General features: G+C 54.5%; 1 protein-coding gene across 14 annotated transcripts in view; it reads right to left on the bottom strand.

Annotated features, from left to right (window-relative positions):
• Positions 1 to 18,720, bottom strand: part of PCNT (pericentrin) — a 120,864-nt gene that overhangs the window by 8,107 nt on the left and 94,037 nt on the right. For all 14 annotated transcript variants that reach the window (XM_078358656.1, XM_078358658.1, XM_078358657.1 and 11 more), the window contains 11 exons: positions 17,879 to 17,978; positions 15,341 to 15,495; positions 12,110 to 12,226; positions 10,414 to 10,587; positions 9,662 to 9,857; positions 8,313 to 8,535; positions 7,803 to 7,953; positions 6,598 to 7,047; positions 2,874 to 3,118; positions 1,679 to 1,781; positions 485 to 658 (listed from right to left, as the gene is read on the bottom strand). In XM_078358656.1, coding sequence (XP_078214782.1) covers positions 485 to 658; positions 1,679 to 1,781; positions 2,874 to 3,118; positions 6,598 to 7,047; positions 7,803 to 7,953; positions 8,313 to 8,535; positions 9,662 to 9,857; positions 10,414 to 10,587; positions 12,110 to 12,226; positions 15,341 to 15,495; positions 17,879 to 17,978 — 2,088 coding nt within the window. The remainder of the gene's footprint in view (positions 1 to 484; positions 659 to 1,678; positions 1,782 to 2,873; positions 3,119 to 6,597; positions 7,048 to 7,802; positions 7,954 to 8,312; positions 8,536 to 9,661; positions 9,858 to 10,413; positions 10,588 to 12,109; positions 12,227 to 15,340; positions 15,496 to 17,878; positions 17,979 to 18,720) is intronic.

Genomic DNA, 18,720 nt, shown 5'->3' with positions numbered 1-18,720 from the left:
GTTTTGCTCTTGTTGCTCAGGCTGGAGTGCAATGGCACAGTCTCGGCTCACCAAAAACTCCGCCTCCAGAGTTCAAGTGATTCTCCTGCCTCAGCCTCCCACGTAGCTGGGATTACAGTCAACGCTACCACGCCCAGCTAATTTCTGTATTTTTAGTAAAGACAGCATTTCTCCATGTTGATCAGGCTGGTCTCAAACTCCCAACCTTAGCTGATCCACCCACCTCAGCTTCCCCATTGCTGGAATCACAGGCGTGTGCCACCACGCCCAGCCCTAACACACCCTTTAATGAATATTAAAGTGAATATTCAGTGAAGCAGCCAGTCTGCTGAGATGGTCAAACATCCACCACACTCAGAAGACTTCAAACAGATGTCAGAGCCCGCACCCCAGGTCCCTGGAGGCAGCCCAGCCTCCTGGGTTGAGCTGCGCTGGATCAGGGCAGTCGGGCTGGGGCAGGTGAGAGTTCAGCACAGATACCTACACTGGGGGTACAGCCCTTCTGCAGGTGATGCTTCATCATCTTCTCAAGCTTTGCCACTGCCCTGCTCAGCTCCAGCTTCTCCCGCGTCACTGTGCTGAGGGCTTTGGTGAGGGAAACGTTGTCTTTCAGCAGGACGTCCACAAACTGGAGCTGCAGCTCTGCTGCCACTTTTTTCTTGGAGAAAAGAAAATAAATTTCTGAGAATTTGTTGCTAAAGGGCATGTACATTATTTGTGTTTTTTTGTCAAGTTGCTTTCAGGAATTATAATTAACGTGTCTAGGGTTCAATGCGAAGCTTGTCGGGCTGGCAGAAAACTGTAAAAGTCGTCGAATCACAGACTTTCCACAAAACTGGCTTCCATGAGCGACGCAGGCCTGTCGCAAGGCAGAGACTATTTGGTGTTCCCACGGCACCTTCCTTAACAGGTGGCTGGATCGCTATTAGTTCCTCCCAAGGGGGCAGATGTGAAGCCCCTCACAACAGGCTTACTACTTCCACCCCAAAAGGACGTTCAGCCTACGGAGGGTGGGCACACTGAAGGCCACCAATGCCCAACAAGGGCAGGGTGCACCGCACCCACAATGACGCTGTGCAGCTCTCTGGAGGCTCACATGCCCGGGCTCCATGATAAAAGTCACAATTCCATAAATGCCACAGAACACGCATCAGGAAGTTATAATAGCAGTCAGATTCCCAACTCCTCCGGAGGCAGCTTACAGTGAGCTCAGACTTTCCCAAGAGGACTTGAGTTTCTGTTTCTAGCAAAGGCCATCCAAACAAATACAAAGCCAGCAGGCTGGGCCAGGCAGAGGTGAGCATCAGCCCCCAGAGCCGGAGCAGAGCAGAACCATGGCCCTCCAGACCAGCAGCTGCGGGATGTGCGCGGGCCACGCACGGTGAGCGGCACGTGGGGAGGGGGTCCACATAGTCATGCAGCATTCCGTGGGCAGCAGGGCTCAGCCCCCGAAGACACACAAGTGACCCAGGACATGGAGGACATCCGTCTCCACTTGGCCCAGAGGGATCGGCCCCCACCAACTCACCCAGATAGCAACCATAACGTCAGAGAAGACATCAGAGATAACAGGGAGGGAGGAGAAACAACCGAACAGCGTACTAAAGGAACCACAAAGCCACCGAGAGGCCCTCGGGGGAGGCGCCGGGGCAGGGACCTGGGGATGCTCACCCCTTACCTGGGAGGAGGTGGGCCTGCTCAACTCAGACTTCAGCTCCTCCAACGTGTGCAGTAAAGACGCCCCTGCTTTCTGATTGGATGATGTCCAATCATTAATTGTCCTGTAAAAATAAATGGGCACCTAAAGGTTCATGCACACCCCAAGTAACCATTATCCAAAACTACAGAAGAACTGTCTGCTCACGAGAGACAAAGAGAAGACAGGTTCCTGAGGAGCCTGTGTGTGAATCATCGTCCAGCCATGAGGCACAGAGGGAAGCCCACAGGGGCAACAGGCCTGCGGGGAGACGCTTTGCAGAGCTCAGAGACCTCCAGTACGGGAAGCCAGTGTCTGCCATGCCTGCAGCTTTCTACCAGAATTAATGATTTAAACTGCTGTCCTAAATGAAACTTGGCTTAGAAATCATGCTGCTTGGTCGGGCATGGTGGCTCACGCCTGTAATCCCAACACTCTGGGAGGCCGAGGTGGGCTGATCATGAGGTCAGGAGTTTGAGACCCACCTTGCCAGCATGGTGAAACCCTGTCTCTACTAAAAATACAACAATCAGCTGGGTGTGGTGGCGGGCACCTGTAATCCCAGCTACTCAGGAGGCCGAGGCAGGAGAATCGCTTGAACTCGGGAGGCGGAGCTTGCAGTTGCAGTGAGCCCAGACTGCACTACTGCACTCCAGCCTGGGAGACAGAGCAAGACTCGGTCTCAGAAAAAAAAAAAAAGAAATCATGCTGCTCTCTCAATTAAGTCCAAGTATAGAAAGAACTGTATTGGCTGAGTTCATTAGCATTACTCTTTCTGTCCATATGAAACATCACAATCATCATCCTGGTCGTGAGTGGCCTCGAGTGACCCAGACACTAGGCAGTGCCAGCCTGGGGGGCACAGGAGGCTCCAAACCCAACCCTCTGGGTGGTGAGCAACTTCACAAACTATCAAGAGAATCAACCCACCTCAAAGAAACATGGAAACCTCACGTTAGGCGTATTCTGAATCGCAGGATTTTTTCTCTAACGTTAGAATGTGCAAGTGGCACCCTGCCATTCCAGAATCCCTGAGGAGAGTCCCGAGAAGAGGACTAGAGCGTTAAGTGCAAAGGAGCAGGGGCTTCACACCAGACGTGCCCACGCCCTCAGGAAGGCTCTCAGACAGACACGTGGCTGCAAGGGCCTGGTGGGCGCTGGGTGGTCAGGTGCATACCTGCCCATGGCCTGGCTGGCGAAGCTGGTGAGGAGCCCCGCAGCACAGAGCAGCCGCTGCCTCATGGCCTCCAGCTCTTGCTGCTGTTCCCAGAGGTGGTCCACGTCCGAGCTGGCAGCCCCGTGGGCAGAATCTGGGTGGAGGCGGCCACCAGGTGCCTCATCCTTCGACTCCAGGTCTCTCACCATCTGCTGAAGCTGCTTGATCTTATGCAAGTCACGCTGACGCTGCAGTTCTAATTCCCGCTGTTGTTAACAGAAAAAGGAAAAGATGTTCATGTGCGTGTCCGCAAACAAAACTGCTGGCTGGGGCAGCGGCTCACACCTGTAAGCCCAGCACTTTGGGAGGCCAAGGTGGGCGGATCAGCTGAGGTCAGGAGTTTGAGACCAGCCTGGCCAACATGGAGAAACCCGTCTCTACTAAAAGTATAAAAATTAGCTGGAAATGGTAGCACACATCTGTAGTCCCAGCTACTCAGGAGGCTGAGGCAGGAGAATGACTTGAACCCAGGAGGCGGAGGTTACAGTGAGCTGAGATTGCGCCACTGCACTCCAGCTGGGGCACAGAGCTAGACTCCACTCCAAAAAAAACCAACAACCAAAAAACACTGCCAAACCGGCCAGATGCAGTGGCTCACGCCTGTAATCCCAGCACTTTGGGAGGCCGAGATGGGTGGATCACAAGGTCAAGAGATCAAGACCATCCTGGCCAACATGGTGAAACCCTGTCTCTACTAAAAATACAAAAAAACTGGCCGAGCGTGGTGGCACGTGCCTGTAGTCCCAGCTACTCGGGAGACTGAGGTGGAAGAATCGCTTGAACCCAGGAGGCGGACGTTGCAGTGAGCCGAGATTGTGCCACGGCACTCCAGCCTGGTGACAGAGCAAGACTCCATCTCAAAAAAAAACTGCCAAGCAAAAGACCAAAACACACAGTCACGTTACAGGGAAGGCCCCTCACAGACCAGAAACAGGCCCTTGGGCAGGCAGCCTCTGCGGTCCTCCACTGGGACCCACAGCCAGATGCACCGCACACGGGCATTCATGCCAACATAGACGTGGACAGGCACAAATGTGCATGTGAACGTGCACACATGTACGAGCCTGAGTGTGGGCCTGGGGCTGAGCCTACATGGCCACGTGGTCCTGGGCCCCTATGTCAGACCTCGAGGAGCAGCAACCTTCCCTTCTGTAGGATGGGGGCCCAGGCCATGTCTGGTGCCCAGGAGAGGCATGTCAGCAAGTACCTGAGCCCCTGCCCAGCACACAACTCCTTCCAGGAGAGGGACAGAAAGTCCACTGCATGGCAGGGCAAGGAAGGGCGGGCAGCCTCTGAAGGGCCTTGGGTTTCCCAGTGCTGCTGGGGCTTTCTTGTGACAAGACAGATCTGGCGGGAAAAGGCCCAAAGTGCAGACACACAGAGGCGGCTCACCATGTCAGGGAGGGTCCCCAGCACTAAGCGGAGGCCACCTGGCCCGGAGGATGCTCAGCTGAGCCTGCACTGCATGGCACCAGTGCCCCTGCCACTGTGGTGACCAGGGTGCAGCTCGGACTCCACCTTCCTGACAGCGCCTCACTAATGCTCAGGCCTTGTAAGCAAACAGGAGTCATTATATTTTCTATTTTCTAGTAAGAAAAGTAAGATACAGATGAACTGATGAAATTATATTATTTAGAAAAGATGGAATTGTCTCTGGCATACCACTATCTTGGGAGGCTTCAACGGCTTCAGCTAGAGAAGGTTCTGTGATCCAGATCAAATTCACCATCCTCAGTAAAGAGAACTTGGGAAGGGCCACCTCACTAAAAATCACGTCAAGGTGCATCCTGAAGGAAAGCTACTAACGCAACTTAGAAAACATTTTCTTTGTATTTCTTTTTGAAGCACTCATGTTACCATTCTTTTCAATAAAGAATCTACACTAAATAAAAGGTTTTGGCTGGAAACTTCAGGCATGGTTTCAAGCAAGCAAAGACTCCCTTGAGCACCCCATGAAAGGCAGAGCCCTTGTCTGGGAAAAAGGTAAACTCCCACCTCAAGTCTCAACTAAGCCAGGGCACTGTGCTGCCACAAAGCCGCAGCGGACGCTTTTCCATGCTTGGCCACACTGTCTGCACCACCAAACCACCTCCCTGCTCACCAAGGCTTCTGGAAATAAAACACTACAAGTATTCCGAAGAGTTGGGTTGTTTTTGAGGCAGAGTCTAGCTCTTGTTGCCCAGGGGTGCAGTGGTGCAATCCTGGCTCACTGCAACCTCAAAAGACTCCCAGGTTCAAGTGAGTCTCCTGCCTCAGCCTCCTGAGTAGCTGGGATTATGGGCATGCACCACCATGCCCGGTTAATTTTTTCTACTTTTAGTAGAAATGGGCTTTCGCCTGGGCCGGGCACGGTGGCAAACGCCTGGAATCCCAGCACTTTGGGAGGCCGAGGCTGGTAGATCACCTGAGGTCAAGACCAGCCTGACCAACATGAAGAAACCCCATCTCTTTTATTTAAAAAAAAAAAAAAAAAAGAAAGAAAGAAAGAAATGGGCTTTCGCCATGTTGGCTAGGCTGGTCTCAAACTCCTGACCTCCAATGATCCACTGTGCCGGCCACTGTGCCCGGCCTGCCCTAATCGCTTCTATTCAACGTTGTTGAGATCACGCCACTGCACTCCAGCCTGGGTGACAGAATGAGATCTGTTTCAAAAATAAAATAAAATAAAAATAAGTAAATAAATTTAACAAAAGTATACAACTTATATTTTGAAAGCAACAAAACACTACTGAAAGGAACTGAAGACGTAAGTAAATGGCGGGTGCAGTGGCTCACTCCTGTAATACCAGCACTTTGAGAGGCCAAGGTGGGTGGATCACTGGAGGTCAGGAGCTTCAGACCAGCCTGGTCAACACGGCAAAACCCTGTCTCTACTAAAAATACAAAAATTAGCCAGTCCACCTCCCATGTAGCTGGGACTACAGGCACATGCCACTACTCTCAAGAAGAAGCACTTGAACCAAGGAGGCAGCAGTTGCGATGAGCTGAGATCATGCCACTGCACTCCAGCCAGGTGACAGAGCCAGACTCTACCTCAAAAAACAAAAAACCCAACCTAATTAAATGGAGAGACACGTTCTGTAATCACGGATCAGAAGACCTCACACTGTCCAGCTGTCAGTACTAGCCGGAACTATCGGCAGATTTAATGCAATCTCTAAGAAACTCTCAGTGGCAGCTTCTGCAGAAATACGAAAGCCACCCTCAAATTCCTATGGAACAGCAAGAAGCCCCGCAGAGCGGAAAGAATCTTGAAAAGGAAGAATGGAGGTGGAGGAATCATGCTTCCTAATTTCAGCACTTTCTAGAAAGCTATAGAAACAGCAGTGTGGGGCCAGCGTTAGGGCACACAGACAGGGCAGACCAGATCCGAGAGCGAACACAAACCTCGTGTCCCCCACGTGAACCCCACTAACTCCACCTGCTATTGAGCCTAGGTGCGGGAGCTCTGCTGGCAGGCGGCGCTCACCAGCTTCCCCTTGTCTCTCTGCCACTTCCTCCACTGCTCGGTAGCCGCTGGGCTCTGCCCGGCCTCCGTGCTCCTCCTCACAGCCTTGCGTGCTTCTTGCTCTTTTGACCGTGGGTGCGACTGCTCTAATTCTGCCTGCAACCATGCTGGTTTCTCCCTCAGCTCTCGTTTTGGGGTGTGCAGGGCTTCCACCGTGGCCTTCAGCGTGGCACTTACCTCCTTCTCTCTCCTGAGCTCCTCACAGTGCTTCTGAGCCTCGGCCTCGAGCTGCTGCTGCGAGCGCACGGCTTGCTGCTGCACCTTTTCAAGCATCGCCTGCAAGTCCACCACACGGGACTTCTCCTCCCTCAGCTTCCGCAGCAGAGTGTGGTGTGCCTGTGCGTCCTGGTGCACGCAAGCCTCCTGTGTCCTCTGGCTCAGCTGCTCGGTCAGGAGCCGCTCGTGCCGTAAGGCCTCTGACAACTCCAGGGTACGGCTCTTCTCAGCCGCCAGGTCCTTCTGGAGCTCGGAGAGCTGGGTCTGCTCCTGGGCCAACAAGGCCTCGCAGCGTGAGTGCTCGATGCGCAGCTCCTTCTGGAGGTTGTCCTTGGCCACCTGCTCGTGTTTCAGTGCCACGCAGAGTCGACTGCTCTGAGCACGCTGCGTCTCCAAAGATGCCCGCAGCTCCTAGGCGGCAGGAAGATAGGACGGGAGACATTGAATCATGAGGAAAAGTGTCTAAATGGTTTTCTTGTCCACGTCTGTTTATACACCTTAGACCAGCAATCCTACCTTTTGAAATGCACCCTATTAGCCATATATAGATACAAGCTTTATTGTTCATCAAGTAACAGAAAATCCAGCCGGGGGATGACATACTTTTTTGGAAGTGGTGTTGAGGAACTGCACATGCATGTCCTGGATTCAGAGAAGTCCCCTGACCCCTCTTCAGAAAATCACTAACCAAAGAGGCTCAGAGATGCGCACCCTGCTTGCTATGAACCACCATCTCCATGCTGTTGAGAGCCACAGCCCATGGGACTGGCGCAGACTTACTCGACAGCCACACGATGCCTGCTGGGCCTCTGCCACACAAAGCTGAGGGTCCCTGCCACCGACCTGCCCTGTGCACAGACCTCTGAGGCTGCACTCCATCTCGGATGGACAGCAAGGGCGCTGTGTCCATCTCCAAAGCTAATGCTCAGGGACAGTGGGGGCTTCAGGCAAGGGTAACGTGCCACCATGGGTAATCGTAATGTCTGCCCTGTGGTGGCAGCCACTACACCAAGGTGTAGTTTTACCTGAAAACATAGCCCTATCCTACTGCTGTCCACTGGGCACGCTGCCCTCAAGAACAGGAAAAGAGGATGGAAGAGGAGCATGGCTGCAGGCTTCCAAGGGACACAGCCTATGCTGGCCACCTCGCCCTGACGCCCAGTCACCTCCAGGGCCTTGGCATTCTGGCCCTCCCTCTGCAGGTGCCGCAGCTGCTCCTCCTCCAGCTGGCTCTGCAGGGCACGCCCCTTCCCCTGCTCGCTCTCCAGCTCCTGACGCATGGCCTTCAGCTCGTTCTCCTTACTGCTCAGCACGGATCTGCATAGATACACAGGTGGTCACAGGCCTCACGTCACAGAACACTCTGACCACATGGGCCAGAGTGTGCTCCCGGGCACTGGGAGCTCCAGGAGGGGAGGGAAGAACCCTGCCAGGAGGGAAGGGCCAGAGTGCACTCCCGCGGGCTGGGAGCTCCGGGAGGAGAGGGCAGAACCCTGCCAGGCCCCGTGCATGTGCTTCACCCCCACCGCAGGACTATCAGCCCAGGGACGGCAGGGTGCAGTGCCCTGGGGGCTGCCCAACTGCAGCCCACCAGAGGTTCTGTTTCCCTTGCCAAAAAACGGTGGCCACAACGGCGAGACTCCTGCCAGTGTCCGGGGAAGGTGGATGCCACGCACCTCAGCTGGAGGACCTCCTGCTGCACCTCGTGTAAGGCGCTGGACAGCCGCTCGCTCTCCTGCCTGCACTCGCAGAGCTGAGACTTCAAGTCCCACACTGCATTCTGCTCAGCCGCCAGGAGCTTCTGCAGACCGCTTGCTTTCTCTTCCTCTTCTCTCAGTGTCTTCTGTAAGTCGCCTGCAATGGACTTCTCCTGCTCTACTTTATAGGTCAGCAGTTCAACTGAGAAAGACGAAAGAACAGAAATACAGGCCCCGTGAGCACCCCATGCTGCACGCGTGACACAGGTTAGAGACAGACTTGTCGGGGCACGGGCTGAATCCACTTTGGGAAGAAAGGAGGTTCTGTGGACTAGAAGCTTTTGTTGTGGGTGGAGCAGGACGCTCATTTCTGCCATCTGGGCCACTTCCTTCTGGGCCCACGCTCCTGGTGGGGAGCCCACGGAGCACAGGAGTGATGTGTCCCTGTGGCCGTCCTGAAATGCCACCCCAGCCCCATTCACACCCTAAACTGCCTCCAATAGAGGCAACTCCAGGCCCAGGTGGCTTTACTGGAAAATTCTTCCAAAACTTAAAAGAACCCCAATTCTAGACAATGGAGGGGATACTTCCCAAACCCCCATGGGGTTGGCGCTACCTAGCATCAAGCAGAAAAAGGCACAAGAGAAAGGAATCCAGAGATCAGCGCCCCTCTCCACAGAAAGGAAACTGAGACCAGCGCCCGCCCCCAGCCCAGAGACCATGAAGGGAAGGACAAGGGCGCTGGACAAAGGCCGTGGCCTCAACTGCAAGGCTTTTCCCCTTGACAGAATCCAAAACTAGGAACAGAGGGCACTTGCCTGAGCTGAACAAAGGTGCCTGACCCCACATGCACGGGCACAAGACCAGGTCCTGCCCCCAAAACTGAGAGCAGAGAAGGGCATCTGCCCATGCAGCTGGTGGCACAGCACTCAAGAGAAATGGCGGGAAATGAAAAATCAATCATTACTTACCCACGATGATGGGAGTGTTTACATAAAAACTCCCAAAGGACCTGAACTCAATGTAGAAACCTACAAGACATTCCTAACTCTAGTGCAAGCTCCCCAAACTCTGCCAGCACTCAGAGCCCAACACAGACCCCTCCTGCCCACACCAGGCCTGGCCATGAGGCCTCCATGCCCTGGCCCCTCCCAGCTCTGCCTGTCTCCAGGGCCCTTTCTGCTCCCTTCTATCAGCTGCCAACTGTAGCGACACTTGGGGGCCCAACAAGATGATAGCCTGTCACCACCTCTGCCCCAAGGCCACACAGGTGAGCATCAGGTGGGCAGGGGCAGGGCCCCACAGGCAACGTGAACAGTGGCACCCACCCTGCCTGCGCAGCTGGTGCTCCTGCTGGCTCCCACACGCCTCCGCGCTGGTCAGTGCCATGCGCAAGTGCTGCAGCTTCTCCTGGTTCTGCAGGTGTGTCATGCGCAGCTGGGCACGCAGAGCCTGGATCTCAGACAACAGGCTGCTCCGGTCCAGCAGGCGAAGATGCTCCAGTGACTTTTCCTGCAGGTCTCCCTGGGGGCAGAGGGGGAAAAGCCTGAGCCCCAGGTGGCTGCCGCATGCCCCAGCCTTCCAAGCCTGCTGAGTCTAGAGAGGGTGCACAATAGCCCCTGGGCCTCAGCTCAGGCCTGTGGGCATCAGGGCTGGGCCATGCTACCCTACATGAAGCCTGCAAGCTGGTTACTCTCAACACTGGGTCTCCTCACGTGTACAATGGCGGCAACAGGATTTCTAGTGTCCCCACAGCACCAACGCCACCCAGCTCTGCACACAGAGAACCTCACCACCCAGGAGGGGCTACTTGGAACATGGAATGTCTCGAGCTGCTAATCTCGAAACAGAGTAAGGTAGTGAGGGTGGATCACATGCACAGCTGTCCTCATCAGAGCTGCAGACGGAAAATCATAGCAGCCCACGTGGACTGAGCGTGACCACCTGGGGCACAGCCACATTCCAGCGGTGGAGAGAAACACACAAACAAAATTCAGATATAAAACAGTCCGTATAACCCACTCTGCCAGGGCTGGACTCCTGGGGTAAACTGAGGCCTGGTGGCACAGCTGTCCCTCACCTGCTCACAGATGACCTTCTCCAGCCTTTCAAGCAGGGAGCTGCGACACCCCGGATCCGAGCCCCCGAGTTGGGGCTGCAGCTCAACCCCCTGCATCTGCTGCTCTTTTTCAAATGCCTCCTGCACAACCTGCAGAAACTCCCCACTCCAGTCAGGGCACGTGCTGGGCAGGTCCTAAAGTGTGAAGGAGCAAACAGTCCTCACAAGTGCACCTGCAGGTGTCATGAGGACTGCATGCTCGCCCCCCAAAGTTCCCAGTGTGACTGCATTTGCAGATGGGGCCTGTGGGAGATGATTCAGAGTAAACGAGGCCTCGTAAGAAGAAGAGATGCCAGAGCTCGCTCACTCTCCACCATGTGAGGCCATAGCAGGGCAGCGCTGTCTGCAAACCAGCACCCAGCCCTGTGGCACCTGATTCCAGAACAGATGAAATCAAGGTCTGCCATTTACACCCCTGCACTGGGGTGTTCTGTTATGGCAGCTGAGCAGATGGACACCCATTCAAACAGAAATGACCCTGACAGAAGAGAAGATTACACACTGCCCAGGGCCATGTGGGGCACCAGAAGCAAACGCTGCCATCATGAGAAGAGAAGAGGCGAAAAAACGATACAGTAAGGTCAGGAAAACATCAGCAAAGCTCCTTCTTTCTTTTCCTGCTGCTGCACCTTCGAGGCCCAGAGCCTAGAGGGGTCTAAGGCTACAAGGGGCTGCCCAGTGGTCCCCGGGGCGGCATGCAGCACCAATGAGCCTCCTGAGTGCCAGCCAGGCTGCTGCTTGCACATGACAAGGGGCTGCCCAGTGGTCCCCGGGGCGGCAAGCAGCACCAATGAGCCTCCTGAGTGCCAGCCAGGCTGCTGCTTGCACATGACAAGGGCCTGCTGGAGGGGCAGGCAGCGGCAGATGGGGCTGACCCACCAGCTCTCCAGGGTACCAGCATGTCGTGCGAGTCCCAGGCACAGGGGACAAGTCCGTCCCTGCCTCACGAAGCTCTAATCCTGGTCAGAGGCAGACGCAGGGGCAAGATGGGGCGGGCATGGAAGATGGGAGGAAGCATGACAGGGCTCAGCACCCACCCCACAAACTCTGCAGGCCCTGGGGCTGGAGGGAGAAAAGCAGAAAGATGGGCAGGGATTGGGGAGAAGTGGGACAGGGGAGGGGCAGGCAGCACAGAGATGAGGCCCTGAGGTCCAGTTGCCGAGGCCTGGGGTGTGGAAGGGGAGGTAGGAGAGGCCCATTGGAAGGAACAAGGCCAGGGGGCGTCACCAGAGGGACAGGAGGAGGGGCCTTGGGGCCAAGTGGTGGGATGGGCTGAGTCCTCAGGCCACATGGCCAAGAGAGAGCACTCTCTGCCTCCTCCGGGACTCACGCAGGGAGAGCACTCTTGGCCTCCCCAGGGACTCATGCAGGGCATGGGCCCAAAAGCCTGGAGTGCTTCTGCCCCACACACACCTCCACGTCCCGTGGGGAACCTGCCCCCAGAGTCTGCACTGGCTGTGGGAAGTGGGAAGGCCTCCCCAGGGTTCTCGGACCTCAGTCTGTCTTTTTGGTTGTGCTAAAGAAATCCTAGACGCCACGTGCCCACATGTGGCCCTGCAGATGCAGCCGTTGCCGCAAGCTCCTTAAATCCTTGGGAAAAGATGTGAGGTGCAAAGTAAAACTGTGTCTTCCCCTCACGGAGCGAGCCATCCGGTACCTCGTTTCCCTTCCAGGCTGGGTGTGGCTCGCCTGTGCCCAGAGCACTGGGGGGCATGAGGCCTTCTGACAGCGCCAGGATCTGGTGGCTCTCATCACGCATCATCTGCAGCAAAGCCTGTGGTGGGAAAGGGCATCGAGAGGAGGGAGTCACCTGCCACCCCACACAGCCACGCTCCACATCACCTGCTGCCCTGAGCTGCAGCCACGGCTCCATGAGGGCGGGCAGCTGTGGAGAGGGAAGGTGCCGCCTCAGCTCTTTGCAGGTGGTGCCCACTTCTCTAGCTACAAGGTTTTCAAGCCCTCCTGCCCCAGCCTTCAGGGTGACCACATGAAGTCAGGCTTGAAGAACGAATTCCTGTATGAGCCACTCCAAAGATGGCCCCACCATTTCCTTCACTCCACCTGCTCCCTGAGGGGGACACCATCCCGTCTAAGCCTGGGCGAAACTCAGGGCAGGGCTTTAGGCCAATGTCTGCAGTCAGGTCACAAAGACAATATACACCACCTGCCTTCCTGGGACACTAAAAGGAGGCCACACAACAACCACCCAGGAGGCCTCCGCGTGTGGTCCGGCTGAGGCCAGCGCCAACCACCAGTGTGGGGCGAAGCTGCCTGTGCTGGGAATGGGGAGCAGAGAAAGCCATCCCCAACAAGCCCTGAGTAGGGGGAGGCCCTGAGACTCTTGGCCCCTGTCCACCAGCTACAGAGGACAGGCCAGTTCCTTTTTTAAAATATGCTTTTCTAGATTTTTATATTTAGAAAATGCATTTTTAAAAACATCTCTTACGAAGAAAAATGACACAAAGGTCCTGGGCCATGGCTCCCGCCAGGTGATGTCGGGCCCCCACAGCTGGGTTCCCATGAGGCCAGGAAGAAGTGAGGCCCCATTAGGTGATGTGGGGTCCCCGCAGCTGGGTTCCCATGAGGCCTTGCCAGGTGACATGGGTCCCCCGCAGCTGGGTTCCCGTGAGGCTGGGAAGAAGTGAGGCCCTGCCAGGTGACGTGGATCCCCTGCAGCTGGGCTCCCATGAGGCCGGGAAGTGGGGTCCCATCAGGTGATGTGGGGCCCCCGTAGCTGGGTTTCCATGAGGCCAGGAAGTAGGACCGAGCCCAGTGGGTACCTTGCAGCGTGGCCTGTGGGGCTACCTGGGGGGGGTCCCACAGACACAATCGCTGGGGCTGCGAAGGTTCCACAGCCTCCACACTCAGGACCAGGCTGCTCTGCTGCCCACGCCTGTGGAGGGGTCCTCACCTCCTCAGCTGTGGCACATATCCTACACCCTGCCAGGGCCTCCACGCTCAGGACCAGGCTGTTCTGCTCTCCACGCCTGTGGAGGGGGTCCTCGCTGCTCTGCTGCCCACGCCTGTGGAGGGGTCCTAGCCTCCTCAGCTGTGGCACATACCCTACACCCTCCCAGGGTTTGCTTCCTCCTTATGCCACATGCATTGTGCTTAAAGTAAAACTGTTTCCAGTTGTTTAACTGTCTTTAAATCAAACATAGTATGCAATTTGGTTTCTACTCCTTTTGTGTTAATACTTTTTTGGGCCACATGGTTAAAATTATTGTAAGGAATTTTTACAATAATCAAACGTATTGTATAAAAATTTGAGGCCGGGTGCAGCGGCTCACATTGTAATCCCAGCACCGTGGGAGGCTGAGGTGAGCAGATCACTCGAGCTCAGGAGCTCAAGACCAGTCTGGGTAACATGGCAACACTCCAACGCTATAGAAAATACAAAAATTAGCTGGGCGGGCTGGGTGCCATGGTTCACACCTGTAATCCTACCACTTTGGGAGGCCAAGGCAAATGCATCACCTGCGGTCAGGAGTTTGAGACCAGGCTGGCCAACATGGTAAAACCCTGTCTCTGCTAAAAATACAAAACACAGCCGGGCGTGGTGGCACATGCCTATAGTCCTAGCTACTCCGGATGCTAAGGCAGGAGAATCGCTTGAACCCAGGAAGTGGGGGTTACAGTGAGCTGAGACTGTGCTACTACACTCAAGCCTGGGCAACAGAGCGAGACTCCATTAAAAAAAAAATTCGCCGGGTGTGGTGGTGCACACCTGTTATCCCAGCTACTTGGGAAGCTGAGGTGAGAGGATTGTTTGAGCCCAAGAGGCAGAGGTGGCAGTCAGCTGTGACTGGTCCGACAGAGTAAGATCCTGTCTCAAAACAAACAAAAAAATGCAAAGAAGAAATAAAAAACAGATTTTAAAAAAATCAATCTGTCCCATTTCCATGTTTGAAAAGGTAAAGTAAGTTAAATAAGTTGCGTTTTTGTTTTTTTTTAATTAAGAAAAGAGGTTTAATTGATTCAGGTCTGACAGAGATGGGGTCTTACTACATTGCCCAGGCTGGTCTTGAACTGGGCTCAAGTGATCCTCCCGACTCGGCCTCCCAAAGTGCTGGGATTCCAGGTACGAGTGAGCACGCCCAGGCAAAAGTCCAACAAGTTTTATTCTGAATGCAGCAGCCCTCACTTATCATCATGGATGGGTTCTTGGAAACCGACTTTAAGTGAAACGCGTGTAACAAAGGCAACCTGAGGACCACTGAGACAACTGGACCTGCGCCAGCAGCACAGAGCTGTCCTTCGCACAAGGTCAGCTTCCAAGAACCCAGCGGCAATGCTAAGTGAGGACTTCCTGTGCAATTTCAGAATGGGTTTCACTGACATGAAAACTGCTTGGGAATCCGTTTACTGCCAGTAAGACACTGCAATGGCATGATTCCATCGCTCACTTGTTTAGCCAAGTTTTTGTCAATGGTTTTACAATAAAATGATCACTAACCTGGGTGAGAAAAGAAAGCCTATGAAAAGTTCCACTAAATTCTGCCTTCAAAGTTGACTCAGAGGAGGATGAGTGGCTTCTGTCCCACCCTCTGGAGAGAATCTGGCTCAGTCCTAGAGGACCGAGACGTCTGAAGCCTCAGTTTCTTGAGAAGCAGGGCACAGCGGGGAGGAGGCACAGGCTGGCTCTGCAGCTTGGAGCACCACCACCTGCCCATGGGCACATAGGACCCACCCTGCCAGGATGGGAGGAGCCACCCACAGGGCCAGGGCAGAGCTGGGTGGGCGGCTTCCGGGGCCACTGTGGGGGCTGGGCTGAGACTAGTCCTGTCTCATGTGAGTCATTAAACTGCAGGCGCTCAGAGGCTCTCCCTGGAGAGGCAGACACCGGGCTCAGGAGATGCCCCAGAGGCTGCATCCCCACCAGCCCTACCTTCATGTGCTTCGGATGGACTTCCTTCTCCTTCATGGCTTCCGGCAGTGGCTGAAACCTTCCAGAGATGGGAGCAGGGGTCACAGGACCAGCAGTGTGAGCCTCAAGGCCTCCGGACCCTGGCCTCAGTCTTGCTCCAAAACCTGAGCCATCACCTAAAAACACCACGCCGTCAGGGTCCCAGTTGCAGCTCTCTACGGGGTTCCGCCGCAGAGGCAAGGGCAGGGGCGATCGGCCCACAGCCCCAGCGATAACCACACCGTGAAGTGAACACAGATGGGCCCCAAAAATACCTTCATAAAAGCATAACCCAGGTGAGAATGCCACACAAGTAAGAAAACGCAACTTTGCAGCATCCCTGATTCAAGTGCCAGCCTTAGGGGGCCTCTGCTCACTTTTCCAGACGTAGCGCCCAAAGACTCCACAAAACCCAGATGGCTTTGGCAAGCCCCCAAGAGCAGGAGTACATGCGGGGCCTGCACCTTCCATGCCAGCCATGGAGCAAAGGTAGCAGTGGACAGGTGTCCGATGCCTGCTCAACAGACGCTGACCGTGCCTGCCGTGGGGTGCCTACGGTGCTGCTCCTGCGTCTGGTGGGTGTGGGTTCTCAAGGCGGAGAGTTCAAAACCTCCCAATGCAAAAGGCCCTGGTCCATCCTGGAGAGCTGCAGCTCCACCTGCCCACCAGGAGGGGGGAAACTTTGGAAACTGAGGCAGGATTGTGTCAGAGACCCTGGAAAAATGGTGCTGGACCTTCTGAGAGGAGGACAAGGACACCAGCAAGACAGGCCCTCTGTGTGGACAAGGCTCCTGGGGAGAGGAGGCTGTGGCACTCAGGCACCTGGGAATGCCCCAGCACAGCCTGGTGAGCAAAGAGCATGCTAGGGAGGAGCAGAGGCCAATGACGCAGAGGACAGCCTCGGGGACGACCACAACCTCCTCAGAGATACGACCGCACGTCCTTCACAACACGAAGCAACAAAGCGCAAATTCTGTGAGTGGCAGCAAGTGCTGAGAGAACAGCCTGAAGGCCTCAGGCACAGCTCGAGGGTGCAGGGTGCTGGGTCGCTGCCTGCCCGCCCGCAGTGCCACTGGCCACCCCACACCGCCCGCAAGTCTTTGTGCCTCATCATGTCGCCAAGTCCCACTTCTGCCTTGAGTATCTCAGCGAAAGATCATGACGAATAATTCTGTGGCAAAATCATCGAATGCAGCAGGTATTTGAGAAATCCCTGAGGGTGAAGGGCTCCGGCATTTCCCTGTGCCACGATCCCACAGCATGTACCAGGAACACTGGGATGTGACTGCTACAGGCACTGCCACCCAGTGACATGGGATCCTGGCCCTCTCCATCCTGAGGAAATGGAAGCCAGCAGGTGCCGCCAGTGGATGGTCAGAGCTCCACGACCACATTCCCACTGTCCCACGGGACCCTGTGCCATCAGCATGAGCCAAGCTTCACCTCAGGACCCAACACCTTCCTCCAGGTACAGGGATCCCTCACCTGTCTGTGCCAAAAACAGACTCAAGAACAACCCTCCACCCAAAAGAGAAAAGCAAGGGGATGAAGCTATAGGAGACATGAACAGCTGGGGCAGGAACTCAGAAACGTAAAGCACGAGAGCAGAAGCAAAATACTTAGCACAAATGTTGAAAAATAAACTTCTAAAGAAAACCTCTTAGAAATGAGAACAAAAAGAAAAAGCAGAAATGGGGGGAAAAATTAGAGAATCCTGGAGGTCCAATATATTTGAATAACAGGAATTACAGAAAGAAGAGAGGAAACCACAGATGTGATCCAAGAAAGGAAGAACGAAGAAGTCCGAGTCGAGGGGTGCGCCCCACCCTGACTGCACAGGGCCCCTCCACGCTCAAGCGCCACTGGAACGCGCAGGCCAGGAGGCAGTGGACAGGCACGCGATCCCCGAAAGAATGTGACTTCCAACCCAGCCAACCTACCAACAACCGCCAGGTCAACCGTACACACCTCCTGCCACGAGGAAGCCCAGGAGACGCAGCCCCCACAAGCCATTGCAAGGACACACCACACCATCAGCAGTGCCTCTGCCCCGGGACCCACAGCAGAGAAAGGGACATCCACCCCAAGGGGAGGGAAGGCAGGGCAGGCAGGCAAGGTAGCAGAGCCTGGAGACGCAGGGTGCACCACCCCAGTCTCCATCCCGCCAAAGACACCTGAACACTGCCTGTGACCTTGGGTATCTTCTCCCTAAAGGACGTTACAGGGACAATCAGTGAGATCTGAGCAAGGTCTGCAGCTATAACTCAGATGCCAGCCTTGGGTCAGGGTGAATATTCCAGGGTGGAGTGCGGCCCAAGCTGGCAACCTTGGCTGTGTGAAAGGCACAGGCATTTTCAGGAGTCAAGAGGCCCCAAGCTCACACCTGACAGAGGGCAGAGCCGGGGTGGAGGTCAGTGCAGGGCAGATGCAGAACTGGGTGAAGGACACAGGATTCTTTGACTATTCTGTGCTATGAAACCACTGAAATAAAAAACTATGAAAGAAAGATCACCAACTCACTTTTCTCACTTCCACTGGTCTTTCCTTCTATTCCAGGAGGAGATGAACTTAACGTTTCTTGAGAATCAAAGGATGTTATAAAATCTTCCACATCTTTTTCCTGTTCAGATAAGGAGACTTTTGAATGGTCATAAAATAATGAGTAATTACGTCATAGTTATATAATTGCCAGTTGAAAACTTTCTAAGGCCTGAATTTACCATCTTCCCACACAGACCCCAAACGAAACAACTCAAAACTGGTGAACGCATGGAGGTCAAATGCTTCTGATAATTTGGAAGATTCACCCACAGCTCTTCAGAAATATGTTAAAGCAGCCAATAGCAAGTATTTCAGATTTAAATTGTTTTCCATGAAATGATAGAGAATGTTTCAGATCATATATATCTGCAAATTATTTTTTGAGGCAGGGTCTCACTCTGTCACCCAGGCTAGAGTGCAGTGGTTGGATCTCGGCTCAATGCATCCTCAACCTCCCCAGGTCAAGTGATCCTCCTGCCGCAGCCTCCTGAGGAGCTGGGACCATGGGTGGCGCCAGCACACTCAGCTGATTTTTTTGTGTTTTTTGTAGAAATGGGGTCTCACCATGTTACCCAGGCTGGTTTCAAACTCCTGGGCTCAAGCAATCCTCCCACCTTGGCCTCCCAGAGTGCTGGGATTGCAAGAGTAAGCCCAGCTGTACACAATGTTTTATTTTATCTTAAGATAGACAAAATCCCAAAATGATGTTAGAAATAATATGATCGAACTCACAAATTATTAATATTAATCAGCATATGTGAAACCTGTTAAAAATATGATGCATTCCTGGTGGGCACGGTGGCTTATGCCTGTAATCTCAG

This window comes from Callithrix jacchus, chromosome 21 (assembly GCF_049354715.1).
Source record: "Callithrix jacchus isolate 240 chromosome 21, calJac240_pri, whole genome shotgun sequence".
Classification (NCBI taxonomy): Eukaryota; Metazoa; Chordata; class Mammalia; order Primates; family Cebidae; genus Callithrix; species Callithrix jacchus.
Note: the sequence above shows the minus strand (reverse complement) of the source record. Positions and strands in the feature narration are given on the sequence as shown.